The sequence below is a fragment of the Pezoporus wallicus genome, unplaced genomic scaffold (assembly GCF_028554395.1).
Source record: "Pezoporus wallicus isolate ANWC-B61680 ecotype Strahan unplaced genomic scaffold, APGP_CSIRO_Pwel_v1 contig_787, whole genome shotgun sequence".
Taxonomy (NCBI): Eukaryota; Metazoa; Chordata; class Aves; order Psittaciformes; family Psittacidae; genus Pezoporus; species Pezoporus wallicus.
Genome location: NW_026641881.1, coordinates 26089 through 47619, shown reverse-complemented (window position 1 = coordinate 47619; position 21531 = coordinate 26089). Strand labels below are relative to the sequence as shown.

Below are 21531 nucleotides of genomic sequence, written 5' to 3'. Positions count from 1 at the left end.
ACAAGGGAAAAACTTCCAGTGCAGAAAGTTCTTCAATATCCCTTTACTGTTATCTTACTGTAATACATTAATTATCATGTGCTAAAACCTGGATTGCAGTATCTAGATGACTCCTCATCCTGATTTGGTTTGTAATAAAATGATCCTAACAACAGCTTCCAAGGCAGTGAACTAGAGAGAGAATTGTGTTTTACCACAGGACAAAAGTATACGCAATAATCAAATTAAAAGAAGTACAATTCTCATTTAAACCTAAAGAATACTCAAGCTACAGAAAGCTCCTTCAACAATTCTTCCAACATGATCGTCTCTAAACCAAACCAGCCTCACTTACTTGTTCAAATAGCCATGGTAAAAAAATGCTGCAGTAAACGTGACCAGCAGCAAAGGGAAGACAGAATAACATCCACCAAATTAAATTTTTTGAAAGCCTAATAAGTACTAACCTCCACACTCTTCTATAATTTCAGCTATTGTGCTGGCCTCATCACCAGCCATTATCAGGATGTTTTTCAGACCATCCAGCACCACCTGTACCACTTGAGAATCCTTTACTGAGAGTAGATTGCAGAATGGTGGGATTACATTTTGCTGTACAAGGTATTCAACCTAAATAATAAACAAAAAAGTACTTTCAACATTGTGTTTCTTACAAATGGCTGCATGTGCAATGTTTTAGTGACAATTCGGAATCCTACTACACATACCTGATCTTTTCTCCCACTTATTGTCAAATTGCTAATTGCCCAAGCAGCCTCCTTTTGTGTTCCAAAGTCCCCCTGAAAAATAAAATTAATAGCTCATTAAAATCAGCATGGAAACATCTGTCAAGTTTATTATTAAAAACCACAGACTCCTCGTGTCAGATTTATAAAAAGAGGATGACAACTTGCATAGCTGATAGTTTGACTGACCTTAGCCAGCTGGTGTATGATCATAGGGATTAGCCCAGCATCTATTACAGCCTGAACTTGTTGCTGGTTTCCTGCTGTGATATTGGAAAGGAACCAAACTGCTTCCTACAATTGGGCAAAACAAAAAACAAAACACTTTTAGAAACTAGTCAACAGATTAAAAAAAAAAAAACAACATACCAAAAAGCCCAAACCCAACCAAACTATACAAAACAACCTTAAAACCTAAAACCATACCATGACCAATCACTGAACTGAACCTACAGGTTTCCTCCTCAAATAGCATTTCTAGCACACAAACTTTTATTGCACTGTGAAAACCAAACATGCAGAGGATTAATCTAAAATAGACATGATTAATTTATGGGGCCAGATTATTACTTACAAGGAGTGCCTTCATACATCAAAAGCAATACTGACTTCAGCCTTACATCCACTTTGCACTGCTGGAGTCACAGCCATGTTTTAAACTTTCGGTCAGTTTTGCAAAGGAAGCAGGAAAACTGGTAAAACCTCACATAAAAAGGTCAGTAGTAACAGCTCAGTAGTAACTTTCTGTGCTGATACAAAGACCACCAAATCCAACTACCATTTTCTTCCTGAAACACAAAGGGGAGCTCACAAAGCTCATTCAAGTATCAGAGAGGACGCTCAGTCCTGAGACTTCACCCAGCAGTTATCTCCTTCAGGTGGTTCATCAATAATGCTAGTATCTATCTAACAGCAGCTCCAAACTCCTGGCTACAAAGGGGGATACCTGTCAAAACAATCCAGAACATCTTAAAAAGGCTCCAATCTTAAATAAAAAACAACCAGACATGGCAAATAGCCAATTATGAAAAAAACATAATGGGTTCCAATTTTTAGGGATGTGCATCCTGCTTTTATTTGTATTTGCACCTCACAACAAACTTAAAATTTCTAGACTCCCCTTATACAAAAGTAATTCTTTGGCACTCAAAAGAGTTCTTCATCCTTCTTTTGTGAGAGCTACAAGGGCAGGCAGAAACAAATCACAGCAGTTTGAACTTTCAAAGATAAATTCTTTAGGTCTCCTGACACTTGACAGGGCCTGAAGAAACGAATTCCTTACAAACAGATTTACCCTCAATGGTACCCTAAGCGGAGGAATCAACATGAGCTAAACAAAACCAGCCTCCTCCTCAGCCAGCCCCATCTGTGCAGTGGAAGATGGCACAATGAAAAATAAACAAATGCAAGTAACACAAACTACAGCTCTGGAAAAGAGGGCACTCATCATTTTCTTTCCTCAAATTCCCCCTATTCCATCCAGTCCCTGCACAGCAGTGAAGTTACCTCCGCCAAAAGGAAGGAAAGGAAATGCAGGGAGAGCTTCAGAAAAGCACACCCTACTTCCTTGAATGTGAACATGGACAAGAGAACAAACTCCACTATGAAATGGTAGTGGAAAACCTGGATCGGTCTTATTAAACTGGATTCAACCAAAAGTAACACATTTAGTTATGAAAAACTATGATGCAACTATAATACAAAAAAAGTATCACACTTCAAAGCAAAAAAACATCAGTCCTCTCAGAAAGCATTAGGCATCAACACTAATGCATGGATGCTCACTATGGCTGTTTGGCTTTAGTCCTAATGAAGCACCTGGCTCAAAGGCTGTGCCTTTACACAAAATAGTTCACTGCTGGAAATAACAGCTGTAAGAAATCCTTCTGTAATTCTACAGTTTTATTTCTTAAACAGAAAGATCAAGGTAGGAAGAAACAAATCATACCTTGTTTATCTTCTCTTTTGGATGCGTCAGGAGATTTGGGAAATAAGACAAAACATCACAATTGAGAACAACTTGTGTCTGTTCATCAGTACCAGTTACTATGTTGCCTACTGCTCTCAGTGCTGCTGTCTGAATATCCAAAGTGGGAAGGAAAAAAAATTGCATGTTAAAGACATTGCTGTTAACTTATGCCAAAACAAAGATCATTTGAAGACGTCTCTATAAAAACACTTTGCAAGATACAATTTAGCACTTCGTCCTCTGAGCTACATCCCCAAAATGAGTACTGTTTCATCAAAACAGAAGTACACAGTATAGCACTTTACTGAATAGATGCACTGCAGCTCAACTCAACAAGTGTAAACATTATAAATTAAAAGGATATTAAACCATTAGGAAAGTTAATTCATCATGTATTTGATCTGATTTACAATTACATGAACTGCTTCTATGCTTTGACTATGTCTGCTAAGGTTGCTTACTTCTCCACTCAGCTCTCCACTACAAATGAAAAACCCCACAACTACTTTTCTTCTTATTGACTCTCAGCTGTCTTTCAGAAATGGACTGTATATAGAATCACAGAACAGTTAGGGTTGGAAAGGACCTTAAGATCACCTAGTTCCAACACCTCACACTAGGTCACGCTGCCCAAAGCTCTGTCCAACCTTGCCTTGAACACTGCCAGGGAAATGCTTTACACGTGACAGAATAGTGGAGAGACTCCTTTTCATTGAGTGAACTCTGGTCTGACATATTTCAAGACAGCTAAGTCTCATCCAGAGTGCAAACTAAACAAATGTGACAAATGCACAGATACATACCCCCCCCCAATTGCAACTGTTCATTTATAAAAAGCAAGCACACATTTTTTGTTTCCCTTTGTCTTTGAAATCAATCAAATGAGCTCAGTTAAGCTACCTTTTACAGCTAATTAGAAATTTACCTTACTAAAAGGACTCAGCACCTGCCAACATTCCACAGGTCCCAAAATACTGATTTCTATGAGCTCTTCAGACAAGAGTATGCACAACCATGTGTGCAGCAACAGAAAAGAGCACATGTGACTTAATTCTGGAAAATGCAAAATCTGTTGTTGCTAAATATCTCAGGACTAAAAAAGCAAGGCACCCTTGATAGTCACACACTGCAAGTTAATGTTTAACTTGTCACTTCACTAAAATGAGACTATGTTATTAAAATACTCACTATATTAGAACTGTTTTGCTCAAGTTGTCTTTCATTTTAATAATGTTTTTTCCCTAGTGTAGGTAACTCTTTTTGTTCAGTTTTACCTGTAACAGATATAGCTATAAATGTTCATCTCAGTACTTCACTAACAGATACTTTAAGGCACGCTTTCTTAGAAAATACCTTACAGAAGACTACTGAATAGCAACTGAACCAGACTTACTTGAACTTTAACCTCCTGATGACTCAGAAGAGGAACTAGAAAAGGTACAACTCCTGAATCAATCACCATTTGTATCTGTTCATTTCCACCATCTGTTAAGTAGGACAAAGCCCAAACAGTGTCCACAAGAATCTACAGATTGGAAAGACCATGGTTTGTTTACACATTGAACAGTAAAATCCACATAATGAAGGCTTAATTCAGTGACAAACATTCTACATGGGGGGGGGGGGGGGGGGAGGGGGAAGAGCATGCAATTTATTTACAGCAAAACCTCAAACATGATTACGATGAGACCTAACTTGTAAAATGTTAGATTATGTACCATTATGAAAACAGGGGCCATTTGTTCCATAATTTATATATGTCCTCCCAATTTTTTTTAATTCAGTACCACATTTTGGTGCATAAAGTGACAGCATACATCATCTCACAAAGGTAAACTGTTGGGCTTGATTTGCATTCCAAAGATAGACAGCCAGCTCAGGTAAGCAGTCATGCTAGTAACTTTCTGAAGAAAATACTAACCCAGCCTCTTAGCATTACTATAATTTGTTACTGTGTGCTTTTGATTACAGAATACCTAAATACTCTTAGTCCTTAATCCATCTATCTACACGTTAGTATTTCTGATCCATAGTGCAGCTCTGCAGGGAAACTGCAAACTGTTCTGGATGCATGCCTTTTCCTGCCTTCGTACTAACATTAAAATCCACAGCAAAGGAAAAGAGCTCTTATCTCAGCTAAAAGACTAGCAGCTACTGTAAGGTGACAACTGTTCAAGCAAAGCAAAAACCCACAGAGAAATGACTATCATGCAGGGCAATCTTGGTATATAAAAAAAAAAAAAAAAGACTAAGTCACTGATGGCTTGATAAGGATGATTTGAGAGCCCTCAAAAAGAAGAAAGGTACAAAAGGTGCAGTAACTGAAAGGTAGTCTCAGATGCAGAAACAAAGCCAGCAGAAAGAGAGATATCAAATCACTTAGAGATGATGTTAGGAACTGCAGGAAGAGAAATCTGAACCCCACTGAGGACATCACCTGTTGAGGTACCTAGATCTACTCTACTTTTAAAACAAGACACCCATTTAAAATTCCCAGCTATTAAGACAGCTAAATACCATAGTGCTGAAATGCAGGAAGGACTTTCAAGTCCTGACCCACAGGCTGCTTCCACCCAGCTCATTGGACCAGACTGTACAGACCTAATGCTTTCTTAACACAGCCTGCTGCTGCCCTCACCTGCTAATGCCACAGGAACAGCAGAATGTGCTGCAGTGGAGCCAGTATCACAGCAGAAGCAGTGAGAGATGGTGCCTCACCAATTTGCTGCCCCACAGCCCTGCTGGTGACAAGAGCAGCAGCCGCAAGAAGCACTCACAGGACTGTTGGCTGACCTACCTGCATCACTGACTCATCTCCAAAGATAGGTTTGCTGCTCCAGTACAGAGAGGCTGGGACCAGACTGGTACCTCCAAACTAGCACCTGACTCTCAGGATCAGAAAGATGGGCACCCTAATTGAGATTAGTCAAAACCTGGCATCACATGGTCTCTTATCTACTTCAAAAAGTTCTCATACAATCATTGCTTGCAAAAGCTTTCAAATTTGGCCGGGAAAAAAAGCATATAGGTTAGATGTATGTTTGGTTTTGCTATGAATTTCCATTCAAGTTTGTCCAAATTATGAATTGGAAAGTCACCATTTGCTATCTCCCACTCGCATTACACTGGGAAAACCCTGGCAAAATTCCAGATTAAACTGTTTGCAAATATTTTGTGGAGCCAAGCCCACTTCAGCATTAAAAGAGCAGCAGAAACACCACTACCACAGCATGGAAGTAACGAAAGACCTTTCCACCAATCTTATGCTTTATCCCCAGACCTGCCACAAGGATTCAATCCTGCTTCTCTAAGTTGAAGGATCATTATCAGGAGCAAGAGTCAAAGACATTACAAAGTCCTGACAGGAGGAGGATGACGAGAAGAGCAGCTCAGTATCCCTTATTTACACAGATCTTTGCTCCTGAACTCCCAATATAAGACTTTCGGAGGTAAGTCCACCCCTCTAGGACTTTACTCAGAAAATGTATGTAAACTCATGGATCAGAAATGTAGGAAGTAGTGAAGGTTTAGTATTAAAACCCTGAAAAGTTGTCAAAGGTGCCAAAACCAACAGTTTATTGCTGTTTATTGAAGTATATTTTCCTATGCGATTTCCTTAGCCAAACAGGTTGCAAAGTCAGGCACCCAACAGGTTACAAAAGTCAGATTTATCTGTATGATCACAATGTTTGATTGGACTGTTAAATGGAATAATATATATTCTTTTCTACACATGCATTACATACTGTCTACGTAAAATTATAAAATGGGTCAGAACTGAAGTGAAGCTGATGGTAAAGCTGGCACTTTAAATTTTTTGTGCTCAATTCCACAAAACAGGGGCTCTTAAAATGTAGTTGCTAGTGTAAAGGATAAAAAAAAACACTTTTAGAAAAGATGTTTCAGAAATTATATTTGCATTTTCCTTTTCATGCTCTGAATGACTACAATTATATTATTCTTCATATTAAATTGTGCATTTACTACTTAATTATACATTAACACAAAAACCCAAGTTTGCCACTTAAACGCAATCTTGCAGAATTCTCTCTCTAGAGAAATGAAGAATCTAGATAGCTAAAACTTTGAAAATTACTTACATTTATATCTGTATGGTAAATGAGAACACACAATGCTGGCAAAATCTGAAAAGAAGTTCATCAGTCATTATAGTAGAATAAAACTGGCTGTACAATCATACATGCGAGTACTGCAGTCACAAAGCTTAGCTTGAGACTGCATTACCATACTGCATTCACAAACTTTCAGCAGGTCATTTCATTTCCTCAAAGTATGTATAAAAATATACATATATATAATACTTAAAATTTGTAAAAATACAATACAGTATTGTATTTCATAGACACAGAGGGAAAAGAAACAAAGAATAGAGATAAGACATCCCCTGCTATTTTAAAAGCTTTGTTACCATAGAATATAATGAAAATCATTACCCTTATATCAATAAATAAGACCCTCTTGGACTAAAGTAAAATTTTATTTTTGTATTCATGTTTGGAGAAAACATAAAACTGAGACATGGTAAGACTGCTTAGAACAGGGGTTTCTATTTGGTGAAACTTGTAAAAGTTTCCCTGCTTAATTTCTAAAAATTCATTGAATTTTAGTTGCTAACAATAGTATAGTTCACATGGCTTCATGAACTGTACCTACACATTGGAATTTATCTGAAAAAGAAGAACTTCATGTACATTACAACTCTAGTTCTAGTCGAATAGCATCACTTTACTAGCTGTGTCTGCTCTATAAACACTGCATTTGCTCTGTTCACCAGTTTAAAAGAACTTTCAGATGCTTCTCTTCTCAACTGGGGACTTGACACTGGCTGCACGTTCACAGCTAGTCAAAACACAAACTGTACACTACATTCACTAATTTATTTTCAGTAAGAATATTTCTATGAACAGAATCACATGTAGCCTTTTTATGATAAAAACATGAAATGCTGAGTAACACGCTTTCTAGTGTGTTAATTTTTTTGTTGTGTCCATTTTAATATATGGCTTATCAGTCTTTAGTCTTACTGTTTCAGATGTTACAAATACCTTTGTTACAGCCTTAGTAAAAAGCATTAAATTGGTCAGATTACTTCCTTTAACAATTGGTAAATGGCACAAAACACTTGAAAAAAACATGCATAAATTTACAGTATGACAATGTAAAACATTTGCCTCTAGTCCAGAGTATAAAAAATTATCTGTCCCATAATTCTTTACCTCCTGAACTGTCTCCATAGGCGGTGGGGGGTCCTTATTTCTGCAGAGATTTACAATGACCCATGTGACGTTCCGAAGGAAGGTGATGGGAATGGAGGGATTGATGAAGGACAGAAGAGGTTTGACAACTCCCAGTGATATGACATAATCTCTACACTGAGGACCATCACCTACAGAAATGAAAATTGTTGTAAAATAAATTACATTAAAAATGGAAAATCTTGAAATGTATGCAATGACATGTTGGGATACTGAAATTCTATGTTTCCTCACCAGTCGTCTACTACTAAAAGGTCATGTTCAATTACATATACATAGGTATAGATACGTATGTATATTTTACAAGATATAAACTTTATTCTGTTAATATTTGTGTAGCAAGTGATATTCTTTAGAAAAATACATGTACATGAGTAATTCTCGCCACATGAAAGATTATATTAAGCCACAGAATTTAGAGGAAACATAGTCTCATATGATAATGCCCATGTTCAAAAGTCAAATTATGAAAAGAAACGCTCCCTGAATTCAAATCACTATAATGACAAAAGTTACCTATAATATTTCCAAGAGCCCAGACAGCTTGCTCGCAAACATTCTGGTGTGGTGAATGAAGTAGTCTCAAGAAGAGGGGTACTGCGTCTGCAGAATGCAAAGATTGGATTTGTTTTTACTGCAACATGGTATATGCGCAATACTTTCACTGATTAACAAAAACCACTTTCCTTACCATGCTTTATACATGTTTCTATTATGAAGAGCATACAAAACCTCAGTTAAACATTTCTATCAGATCTATAGAGAGGGAAAAAAAGACTTGAGAACAAGCCACTATTAAACAATGCTCTCCACATTTAAAGATTTTCACATATTTCTCAGTGATAGGCAAGAGCCTCAGGGATGTAGGTGATAGGTTTCATGTCCTGGTAATTCAGATTTCCTAGTTAACCTGATATCACAATACATACGTAAAAGAATGACAGGCCTGCTTGTGCAAATGTGCTTGACTTTTAGAAAATAGCTTCCTCCCAGGAGGTGGCTATAGTTAGTTTCCATATGCAGTGAAGATTTACATCCATCTGCCAGTCCTAAGACAAGTTTTAATTTGCTCTTATATAATGCAGGCAACATACCAGATTAAGGAAGTGTTACTGATTTTAAATATCAGCCTCTGCTAAATTAAATACATTTAATAGAGCTAAGAAACCATCCCGCTACTATTCCCATTGACTACTTCCCTTCAAACAAGCCATACTGCTTGCAAGACACCCATTCTTGCAGCAATTTTTAAACTTTATTTATGATCATACTTGTCCTATAGTCTTTCTGAGTGAAGTAAACAGATCAATTTATATACTACTGAATGGAAATAAGTTCTTCTTGTACGAAGAGCTTCACAAGTTTTAAGAAACTGTAACACAATTTGTGAGCAACTGTGAATCAATATCCTGTTGGAAATGTAAGTGAAAATAAGCCAAAAACTCCTCATGTATTTTCCTGAAAAACAGAGTAATGAATAAAGGTAACCTGAAATTCCTCCCTTAGCCTAGATAAGTAATTCAGCTATTGCCTGTAACTGACAAGTTAGGAGGGACAGCAGCACACTGTTGCTCAAGAACACTCTCTGTTCTTTCAACAATCATCCTGCTTCCATTAGCTCAAGTGGAATATTCCAGCTTCTTTTTTAGTGATTATCAAGATTATACTTCAGTCATATGTGCATTCAACATATTTCAGAGAAGAGGGTCAAGTATGTAGCTTTTATTAGATTGCAAACCTGGTATGCTTTCAAAAGCAGGAATGAAATTATTTCATATCAGCACTCAGGCAGGAGGGCAGTCTGAGAAAGCAGGAGCTGCAGGTTATCTGATCTACTGCTCTCTTAAAATTAATTACTTCTGCTCCAAACTGTCTTCTGATGAGATCTATTCTGTGTACACAGTATTTTTCTTTTGCTGGGCCTTCCAACTGCCATCTGTCCCTCTTGATTGCACGAGGGCACCTTCTTTTGTATTTAGGCTGCACTAGCCTCTTCTATAGCTGCAAGGGTCTATTGCTTTGTTTCATCAATCCATCCCTTACCTAATGGCAGCTGGAAAGGCTGTTTCCCTTAGTAATCTCCTAGCCAAAGCAGCAACTTTTAGACTAAACTTCTTCCATTTTCTCTTCAGAAGTAAAGCTGGCAAAATACTTTTTGCTTCTTTAAAGTCATTTTATCCATTTTCTTATTTTCAAGCACTAGCTAAACAGAATTTGGGAGAGAGCTGTCTCAGCCTGAACTTTAAGCAATTGTTCAGGTGACAGCAATGCTCTTTTTCATTCTAATTTGAGTTTTTACTATTTTTTCTAGATTTTTTTCTGCAAAGCTAAGCCTCTAAACAGCCTTTTCATTAGATTCATTCATTTAAATATAATAACATTGGAAGGAAACAATGAACAGGTAGGGAAGGATGAAAAAATTTGGGATTAGATTTTCAAAGACATTTAGATGCCAGAAAAGCAATCTAAAACCAGGTGCGCAAATCACATCAGGACTTTTTAAAATAAATTTTAGATGTTATTTTTTTTTAAAGGCTTTGGATTTTAACCAAAGTGCATTTTGATAAGCATTCTTATTGCTCCAATAGCTTAACTATACAGAATCTTAAAATTAGTGAGATATTAGCAATTAAAATATAGAAAACAGCATTTTGATTTGAAACACAAGTTCATATACCTAAAAAAAAGTACAATAATCAAGTCACCATTTTCCTATATAAAACCACCAAATATTAATGAGCCAAGACAATTAATATATTTGCTTATCTATTGTGTCACTGTTTAATGACAAAACGTTGTATTTAGCATATAGGTGACTGTTTTAAGATTAGGATGCTGATACATAAAAGCTACATACATAATCCTGAAAAATTAATCTGAGTAATTTATCTTTCATTAACTTCAGAATTTCTTTCTTATCTCTTTTCATAATGGAAGTCTCACTGGCTGGTTAAACAAGAAACAAAGACAGCGCAACAAACTCAGTGTGTACAAGAGATACTAATCATATGGTCAAGCACAGGATGGAAATTTTAACTTACATAATCTTACATAACGATACGTGTTTAACATCTTCATTAAGGTTTACGAATATATCTTTGAGGTAGAAAGCATTACTTTGCAGCATAATCCCATAGGGGATTTAACGGTACACGATTTCAGAAATCAACACAAGAATTAGAAAGGACTGTCGTTTTTTGTCATAATACAATATAACCTGTCATTCTCTATTTTCTTTATTGGAAAATGAGGTCTGGGACCCTTACTATTAACTGTAAGTGACAAACAGATTAATCTTTAAAAGCAAATGCAGAAATTTTTTGAGAAAGAGGACAGACATGCATTTATTATTTTAATGATTAACAAATGGCATTTGTTATCCAACTATCCCATTCCCCCTTTTCTCCACAACATCCACCACCCCTCAAAACAAACTGTAATACTTACTAGACTGTACAACAGCTTGAGTCTGCGCAGAAGTGCCTGATGCTATGTTAGTCAATGCCCATGCAGCTTCAAATTGTAATGAAGGACTGTAATGAAACAATTTTATAGTAATAAATTGAAACACGATCTGCAAATTATTTCATGGTTCATTTCAGATTACTAGCTGTATCCACTCTGAGACAGACACTCTACAGTTAAGCAGTGCCACTGGGCTAAAAGTTAAAGAAAAATCTAAACCTGGATATTGCAGGGAAAAAGCTGTAAGAATAAAAAGCCAACCAATTATCTCCTGTATGAAAGGTTTTTAGCACCCCTCATCATAAAATTTATTTATGCCTCTCTATTGGGTAACAGAGCTCTTCACATCCAACTGATCCAAACAACATTCATATTTAGTGAAGTGCAACTGCCTTGCTGCCATTAGTTCTCAATACATTAACCATGCCTGACCACAACTAATAAAAACTTGGCCCTTCTAACATTACAACCCAGATCAAGTGTAAGCTGGTATACTGGGATAAAGACATTTTCCTGCTCCATCACAGACAGGGGAAAGATCTAGTATCAGTATCAAATGACAGCATCATACCTGTATTAGAACTGACTTATTAAATGCAGATAAAATTAGTTGCTAGTATTATGAAAGCTGGGGGAACATCTCTTCTAAGACGTCCATTAGCTGTTGTTTACGCAAACAGCAGTTTAGTAAAACAGTTTGCATGAAAACTGTTGTTCAAGCAAATGTTAATGGTTCAGGGTTCTAGAAGCTATAAAAGAATTTACAACTTACGGTGGTTAACATAACAGTAAAGTGGCTTTGGGAGGAGCAGAGAATATTTACTGGTTGATGACTTTTTCATTTCCATGCTTTCCTGGGTCTCTTATCAATTATGTTTTATATAGTGTCATAGCACCTGCTTCCTTTTAGTTTTTTCTGTGTATTTTAAGGTTTTATTAGGGATGGGATTGGGAAAGAATTTGATAGGAGGGCCCAAGATGTGTAAATACAATGTGTAAAAACATAGTACCAGTCAGCAGCTATCTATAAACCTTTACATTCTAGGATCAAACACATTGAAATTCTAGTTTTAGGTCAGTCCTACTTTTCTTCCCCTTCTGATAAGCATTCAGGTATAACATGAACAATAGCTTTAACAATCTGTTATAGAAAGTCTTTGCAGCGTTTACCTCTGCTAAATATTATATAATAATCACAATTAAAAGAACTGATTAAGAAAATATTTGAGTTCAATTCTGAAAGGCCTATTAAACATTTACAAAGATACATCACACAAAAACTAGACAAAATATTAAAATTAGAAGAAATTTCACAGCACTAAACATCCTATGTCTAGAGCAGACAGGCATTCATGATCCATTTTAAAATGCTATCTGGTTTGAACATCATTGCCAGTTGCCTTCTAAGCAACTGCTTTATTAGACAAGCTAGAAACAAAGATACTCATGCTTCATTTTTTTGCAACCACCAAATTATACCCAATATGCCAATTTGCAATTTTGAAGCTTCCAGCCTTTGTGGCTGCAGAAATAACCTTGAAAACTAAATACTGCAAATATATTTATAGCTGGCTGAGACCAAAGATAGGCTAAAACATTTACTTCAAATGTGCTAATCCCCATTTATCTGAAGAAGAGGCTCATGGACTGTAGAACATGGCATTTTTACTACATGCCATTAAATCCGTGCAACTACATGCTCAATGTTCTCTACCTCCTTTACTAAAGCTCTTGTTTTCCAACAAAGAATCATAACAGACAGCATTCTCATTTCTACCATCACATGAGGGAGCACAGAGCCAGATGGAAACCCAATTTGCAGTGAGCACAAAAGAAGCTGGAAACTTAAGCTAATGACCTTAATGAAAAAGATTACACGTGCATTCTGGCAAAGAGAAGAGCTCTCTTCACAACCAGGCATATTCTCAGCCTTCACACAAATACACACAATATGTCTGAGACAAGTTTCTTAAAAACAGTTAACAAGAAAGTCCAAAATATTAAAAACAAATGAGAAATGTAATAAATAGAAATCTAGTTATTTCCCCATTAGTTGGATATGCTCATGCAAGCTCTAAAAATTAAACTGACATTTCAGTGGCAGAATAAACACTCCTGGACAATTTATGGTTTATCATCATGGAATGTGACTGACTATGTCAGATTACATGGTGCTATGAACCCACAGTTTAATTTGAAGTAATGAGATGTGGTTTTGGATGTAAATTTTTGGTAAAGGTGAGCGTTTGTAAAAGTATACTTACTTATCATCCCTTTCTAGGCATTTTACCAGGATTGGTAAAATTCCTGATTTTATTAAGTCATCGATAGGTGGATTTCTGTCACTGGATAGGAGTTTTCTGTGAAATTAGATGTAAAAGTAAAGTAAGTAACTTTCATCATGAGAAGTGCATGGGAAATACATTTCTGTGCCTTTATTTATTTTTACCTTGCAGCTTGGACAGCACTCAGTTGGATCACTGGGTTGTCACTTGTGGCGTTCTGGAAAAAAACACCACAGTAAACCCAAAAAATGCACTGAACATGCACTTCTAATCCAAAAAAAAGGAAAAAAAAGGTTAAAGGTAACATACCTGCAGGATAGCTTCTAGTGTTACATTTTGCTTGAAAAGAAAAAAAAAAGAAAAGTTTTAGCAATTTTGTTGCTATAGTCTTTTTAAACATTGAATCCAATCAAACTAATTTTAACAATGTATAAATTCCTAACCTTGTATAGCAGCCTTCCAGTATCTGAAGGGGGCCTACAAGGACGCTGGAGAGGGACTCTTCACTAGGGACTGCAGTGATAGGACAAGGGGTAACAGGTTAAAACTTAAACAGGGGAAGTTCTTTACTGTAAGGGTGTTGAGGCACTGGAATGGGTTGCCCAGGGAAGTTGTGAATGCTCCATCCCTGGTGGTGTTCAAGGCCAGGTGGGTGCCATGGTTTAGTGGGAGGTGTCCCTGCCCATGGCAGGGGGGGTTGGAACTTGATAATCTTAAGATCCTTTCCAACCCTAACTATTCTATGATTCTATAACTGCAAGAATTTCAGTGTTAAAGTAAAACCAGAACACACTGTTCTGAGACACCACCAAAGTTTTTAAAATAAGTCAAGAATCAAAGAACTTACTGCTTTGAAGTCAGCATCAACATCAGAATCTTCTAAACTTTCTTCTTGGGGAACATTTCTTTTTTTCAAAAGATGCTCATCTCTTTTGTTCTGGAAAGGCATAACAAAAGATAAAGATACTTAACGCTTATTCGTACAGGATGATGGTATAATGGCCCCTTTCTAAATAACAGTTTATATAAAATTGCTTTTTTTTTTTTTTAAGGCATTTGTAAATGCAAATAGAATTTGCAGTATTTCACAGCTGTAAAAAATTAACAGCTTGCTAATCATAGACAGAACTATGACAATCCATGACATCTGAATGAATTAAAACTTGCAGTTTGGGGATCAATTTTCTAACAGACATTTACATTACACAAAGATCTTTCTTGACATTAACATTTACTCATACATAACAAATTATTTTCCAGTGTAAAGTTAGTTTTCAGCTAAACCTGCTTCAAAGTTACCCAGTTACATGTATTTTCATCTTGTGTGTAAAGCAGCATGCTCCATGCACACACAGACATGGAGTATTTCCCACTCACACTGTGAGCCTTAGCCTAATTTCAGAATAAAAACAAAGCAACCTCCAGCCCTAGCTCCTTTAAGGAATACCTTTTCACTGGCAAAATACCTATTTAACATTTCTAGCTTGATAATTAGAACATTCGAACATCCAAAGCCCTAATTTAGAAAGAAAGGAATAAAATCGTCAATTGTAACCGTACCCAGATGCATCTTTTGACAAATTTAAATTCTAAAAGCCACTAAAAGTATTCCAAAAATATTAAATGGTCTTTTCTAAATTTTAGACTATCTTTTGTTTGGTATGTCTAGAGGTACAACAAAAAGCAGTAAGGGCAATGAAACATGATGATGCAGCATACATAGCTGAAGAACTTCCTGTGTTTTTTGTCTGATTGGTTATTTTTGTTTGTTTTAATAAGCACATTAAGATTTCAATAGTTAATGAAGCAAAACACTGAAAAGATGTAACAAACAGCTACACCACCTAAAATAAATCTATTACACAACCAAGGAAAGGCAGGCTTTTCAGTCTTCAAACAATTATCTGATAACCAAGCATTACTGACTACAGAGATTGTGTTATATCATGCCCTGCTTACAATATACAAAAAAGCCTCTAAACAGAATCAAATTTTGAAGAAGTCCCCAATATTTCATGTTAGAAAAAACAGAAACCTCAGCTCCAAAATTTCTGGGACTTCCATATGTTCCTTAGACATTTTAAAAAGAATTCAAAACACCTTTTCCAGTTTGAAAGGCTCCCAAGCAATATGTTATTTTTTTTTCCAGATAAGAGGATGCTAAACAATATAAAAGCACCAAAATAACCCTTTGTTGTGGTTTAAGCCCAGCTGGTAGCTCAGAACCATGGAGCCGCTCGATCACCCCCTCACTTCTTCCTCTCCCCACTCCCAGAGGGATGGGGAGGAGAACTGAAAGAATGTAACTCCCATGGGTTGAGATAAGAGCAGTCCAGTAACTAAGGTATAACACAAACCGCTACTGCTACCATTAATAATAATAATGGTAAGAGAAATAACAAGGGAAGAGAATACAACCGCTCACCACCTGCTGACTGATACCCAGCCCGACCCGAACAGCGATTCAGCCCTTCCACGTAACTGCCCCCAGTTTATACACTGGGCATGACGTGCTGTGGTATGGAATACCCCTTTGGCTAGTTTGGGTCAGGTGTCCTGTCTCTGCTTCCTCCTAGCTTCCCCTCCTTCCTGGCAGAGCATGAGACTCAGAAAGTCCTTGGTCAGACTAAACATTACTGAGCAATAACTAAAAACATCGGTGTTATCAGATTTGTTCCCAGGTTGAAAGTCAAAAACACAGCACTGCACCAGCTACTAAGTAGGAGAAAAATGATTGCTACTGCTGAACCCAGGACACCCTTGAATGCAGAAGATGACATTCCACAAACAGCATAGTTTAATTTTTGTCAAGTCTTAAGTACAGAAACTAAATCCTCAAAGAGTGCCCAAGATCACCTGGATCAGCTATGGCAGCCTTTCCTGAGCTGTGCAGTAATAGCAGCATACTCAGAGCACATCATACAGACAAGCGCTAAAGAGGTATTTTGTTGTCAAGTGTTTTGGAGATAAGGAAGACAGAAATGAGCAGGCAGTTAAGCACTGAGAAATTAGTGTTATGCAGACAAATTGGATCAGGCAGGTACATTCTGACAGCTGGGTTCACTGTACAGACCTATGTAATGTATTTCCCTTATTTTTCCACACCATGTCCTTGGCACTAAGCAAAGAACAAAAAACATCCAACCCCAGTCAATCTGGTTTTGCTCAAGTACAATTCCTTTTCCTACTGTTTGTCTAAACCATAGCCTGTATTTTGGCAACTGTAGGGACTGGACCCAGTTTCCAGAGGGACCCTCTCCATGATTACGTTGGCTTTTCTCCCTAGTGAAGCTACTACACACATCCATCTGCAGAGGAAGCAGTTCCTTCCTGCCTTGGATGAACGGCTCCTCTGGATCAGTTGAGCTGTTATGGTAAAAGCCAATACTGGGAGAAGGAACTGAAGATGGAGGAAGGTCCTGATGTCCTCAGCACACCGTCCTCCTCCTACCCTGAGGTGTCATCACAGAGCATGGTTATGAGCAAGTCATATGCATGTACAGGGAGACATATTCAGTTATAAGGGCAGCAGACACTGGTCCAGCAGATATTCCCTGACTTCAGACAAGATGCACCCTGAAGGAATCAGGGTCTTTGTGCAGAACTGTTGCCACTGTCTGCTGAAGCAAGTTAAATGTTTCAAATCAAATCATTTACTGGGAAGAGTAAAGTTTCCTTGTCACTAGTGGCAAACTACTGTGCTACAAGGCAAGGTTTTTCCAATTCTGTTCCTTCTAAAGTATCTGGTTGGATTTTCTACCATGCTCAGAAAATTCAGGGAGTTTTTTTCTAAAACATCTTTGATGGAAGAATTGTTGTCCACACCAATCCACCTGGTGATATCTACTTGTTTTTCAAAAAAGTGATTCAGTATCAGTGGCATTCAAGTATGTGTTCTGCAACATCCTGCAATAAGGACAGGTGATCTTTACTTATAAATTTAGGTAAAAATGCTTTTTAGATGCAGGCCTCTTGCAGATCCTTTGATTTAAAAAAAAGATGAAATACCTAGAATAGTCAAGAATCTAGCAAACAAACAATTTTTATTGCACTTACTGAAAAGAAAATTCTAGTTAGGAAATGTCACATTACCTCACTTGTTATTTTTGAAGTTTCTTCTGACAGTAAAAATGATAACGCTTTTTAAGAGCTCAAACAGTAGATTCTCCCATTTAAGTGATTCACACCCCTGTACTAGCAGATTCCCCCACCATTGAATCCTCTGACCTTTAAGAACTAGCCTGGTATTTCGGAAGAGAAACTGGTACACTGCCAGTCCTCACTGCTCCCCACTATGGGCTATGGTATCCAATTATTCTTGAAAGCAAGAATTAAGATGTATCTTGAGATCCTCTATCAAACCTCCTGAAACATCAGCATGGCAGAGGCTGGAATACAGCAGCGAATCACAGAATAGTCTGATCTGGAAATGATCTTTAAAGTTCATCTAGTCTAACCCCCCAGTACAATGCAGAATATGTAGCTGGAACAAAGCAAGGGTCCCACAGTGGGTGACTGAACAGCATAATCACAGAATGACAGGAATGAGCTGCACAGCCTTCAGCAGGCGAACAGCTGGAAGAATCACCTTCCACAAACACCAGGCAGTAAGTCTAGAGCATGCCAGTGGACAAAGCACTGGATTATTCCATGCCGCTTCACCCGAAGAACGTTACAAAGACTACCTGCCTGTAACCCTTATTCAATTCACACTTCATGGTGAGTGCGCTTCTATAAAAGTACCATTAGCTGAAATAATTTGCTTGAATAGTATTTAGAGGAGCATGCACAAATTCTCTCTGCTTGTGGTCACAGAATTGATGATGAACACTTTTAAGTTCTTCTAATTCCCCATAAATACTGCTGGGACTTGGCCAAAAAGGAAAGGAGGGCAGGTGGTATATAAACACATAGTTAGAAAGAACAGTAACAAAGCAGTGATTTGTTTCTCTCCTAAAGCAATTGTCCATGCATACATCAATGCAGTGGGTACCTCCAAAAACTCCATTTACCTGGAGAAGAGTCCCATGAATCCCTAGATGAACAGACACAGAAGGACTGTTCTAATGCTGACAGCATGCCCAGAGGTAAAATTAAATATAACTCCAACTAACTGTACTGCAGCTACCAGGAGTGGAGATATCCCACTGGGAGGCCACTGATGGAGAAGATGGTTACAAAAGAACATCCTTTCAAGTTCTAGCTCATCATACATACATAATCTAGGTTTAAGTTCAACTGTAGGACAGGGTCTCTTGACAGAAGCAAAACTAAATCAGACTAATTAGAAATCTTAGTATGGTAAGACTGAGAAACAATGAAAAGCCTTCCACTTGTAGCTACGTGTTAAAGAAGGCCACAATATACACCACAATTAAGCTAACCAAGAGCCTAGTTCTCTCCCATTCCAGCATGCAAGTTAATAGCTCCTTAGAGAGCTTTTTATACCTGCACATAACTATGCAATTCCTTCAGCAACATGAATATGCCTAAGAGAATGCTTCCTAACGTTACAGTTAACCAAAATAAGTATGAGTAAGCTTGTATACATTAATGCTGAGAAATTCTACCTTCCTTAAGACAGAGAGCTGAACTTCATAGGTCATAACTGACCGCAGGCTGATGCTACAGTTTTCTGCGAATGCTGAAATTGCTCCAGTCATATGGTGCAAGAGGCTCCAGGGAAAATTACCTTAGCCAGGAAAAGTAAGAGAAAGCAAGAATGCTCCTGTAGCTACTCACTGTTTACAGATGGTTGGGCTGAAAAACTGTTAAGAACATATACAGAGGAGCTTCCACAGCAGCCTGAAGCAGAGAGGCTAATACTGAGAAGCACTAACAATTTCTTAGTAAGGAAAAGCTATTCTTACTAGCATTTCTTATGAAGTCAAAAGTGTTTACGAAACCTTCCAGTCCTAAAAAATGGCTCTAAGACTATTTGAAACAGCTCTGTCCATTGGCAAAAGCTTCTAATTCCTAGACAGCTAAACCACTGTAAACAGTAATTTGATAGACCAATAACTCTCTGCATAAGGTAAAAAGAACATGATTTGCAGCTTGGCATGACCTTAAAATGTCTGCATTTTGTCCTACTGTGACAAACTGAAAAGTTTTTGCCTAAATCGTAGCACCAGCCTCTTCTGCAAGCTCCTGTGGTGAAAATGAAGAAAAATAAGCATACCTGTATACAGCTATCCTGTTCAAAGCTTGGTGGAGTGCCCTTTCAAAGGCTGGAATCCCTGATGAAAGGTAAGACCTTGCCACCAACGAAACTAAGCACATCTTCAAAAGGGAGGATCCTTAACCACTGCCTGAACCATGTGTACTATGTACAGTAAGGCCTGATAGTTTATAAACAGCAGCTATCCACTGGTTTCAAGCATGTCAACATTCTGACAGGGATCCCACTATAACCGATGCCCATTGTTTGCTTCACTGACAGAGGGAAGGTCAGACTGCATGAACAGTAAATATGCAAATCCTGCAGATCCTGGTCATTCTTGGTTACCTTCTTAGAAGATAGCCACAGGATTAAAAAAAAAAAAAAAAAAAAAAAGGAAAAACTATCAATGCAAACAAGTTCCAAAGACAGCATGACAGACAGCAGAAGAATTCTTGTGGGCAAAGAGGATGTCCCTAACACTCTGTGCTGCATTACACCTAGTACTATATGACATGGCCAATAGGATACTCCAATGGAGCTGTGAAAGGTGCTGAATATAAATTCATACATGCTTCTCAGCATTTGACACACGGGAGAATTCTGTGAAAACTCTCAACTCTGTTGGGAAGCTTCAAGGTCAACAGGGAAAAGAAATAAACAAGAAAATCTTTGCCCTCAGGTAACAAACATCATTATGAACTGTTTCTTCAGGTTAGGGAAAGTTTTAGGAACTCAGCAGCTAGTAGAAATAAGTTCTTTTGGCATGAAAGTTAAGATATTTATGTTTGAGTCCTCTGGGGACAGAGAGCAGAATGTCAAGAACATCTCAACATTAGGAACTGGAGTGGTGGCTGGCATTAGCTATACTCACACAACAACATCAGCTTTCCTCTGCTCTTATATCCTACAAAAGACTAACGGGTCAGGCCAGTGTTGGAGACAGATTCAGGTCACTTGGATGTCCCTTTTAAGATACCACTGCTGTAACAGACTGAGCTGAACTTCTAGGTTTCACTTACATGTAATCTCCAATTTTGGTTTTGGGGGGTGAAGGCACCTGCCACAGTCCATCATGAAGAAAATGTCTACCACTCCAACCTCATCATGTTCAAGGGAACCTCTGAAAACCTCTACTTAATATCCTCTTAATGGAAGTTTCCTTAAGAGGACTACCTAGCCTGAATGGATTTCTAATAACAGCTCTTAAATATGAACCTGGGAAAGATTTAATTTCTTTAATGGTTGAGAAAGGACTATTAGTTGGCTCTACTCACTGTCTCAGAACTCACTAACACCTAGACAGATTTAAGGAAAACTCCTGTAAACATGTAAAAAGGTTGAACAGGTCAACTGATGATCCTGCAATTACAGATATCAAAATTATATCCTACAAGCTTAGTGAACTAGGTCTCCTGCACCCAAAGGCAGTCAAACAGATTCCAAGGCTGTTCTTCAGATATACAGCATAGCTAAATATGCAGTTAGAAGACAAACTTTTCTGCCTTTGAGTTGCGCTAACTCACCTTTCTAACAACAAGCAGCAGTGTGCCAGCTGCACACATCCTGATGGGAGGACCACCGAGCCCCCATTCTTGATAATAAATACATCTGCTGACTCTGGTCTCTGAAGAAATATAAAAATACATCT

At 37.7% G+C, this 21531-nt stretch overlaps 1 protein-coding gene across 2 annotated transcripts in view; it reads right to left on the bottom strand.

Moving 5' to 3' along the window:
* The window catches only part of KPNA3 (karyopherin subunit alpha 3), a 53393-nt gene that overhangs the window by 5780 nt on the left and 26082 nt on the right, over positions 1-21531 (bottom strand). The window contains exons 3-15 of one of the 2 annotated variants that reach the window (XM_057425658.1): positions 14568-14657; positions 14030-14059; positions 13885-13937; positions 13700-13795; positions 11418-11503; positions 8487-8573; positions 7932-8101; positions 6795-6839; positions 4088-4219; positions 2674-2802; positions 915-1019; positions 708-779; positions 447-609 (exon numbers count right to left, since the gene is read on the bottom strand). In XM_057425658.1, the coding sequence (XP_057281641.1) occupies positions 447-609; positions 708-779; positions 915-1019; positions 2674-2802; positions 4088-4219; positions 6795-6839; positions 7932-8101; positions 8487-8573; positions 11418-11503; positions 13700-13795; positions 13885-13937; positions 14030-14059; positions 14568-14657 (1258 nt within the window). The remainder of the gene's footprint in view (positions 1-446; positions 610-707; positions 780-914; positions 1020-2673; positions 2803-4087; positions 4220-6794; positions 6840-7931; positions 8102-8486; positions 8574-11417; positions 11504-13699; positions 13796-13884; positions 13938-14029; positions 14060-14567; positions 14658-21531) is intronic. The other variant, XM_057425660.1, reaches the window with a different exon arrangement.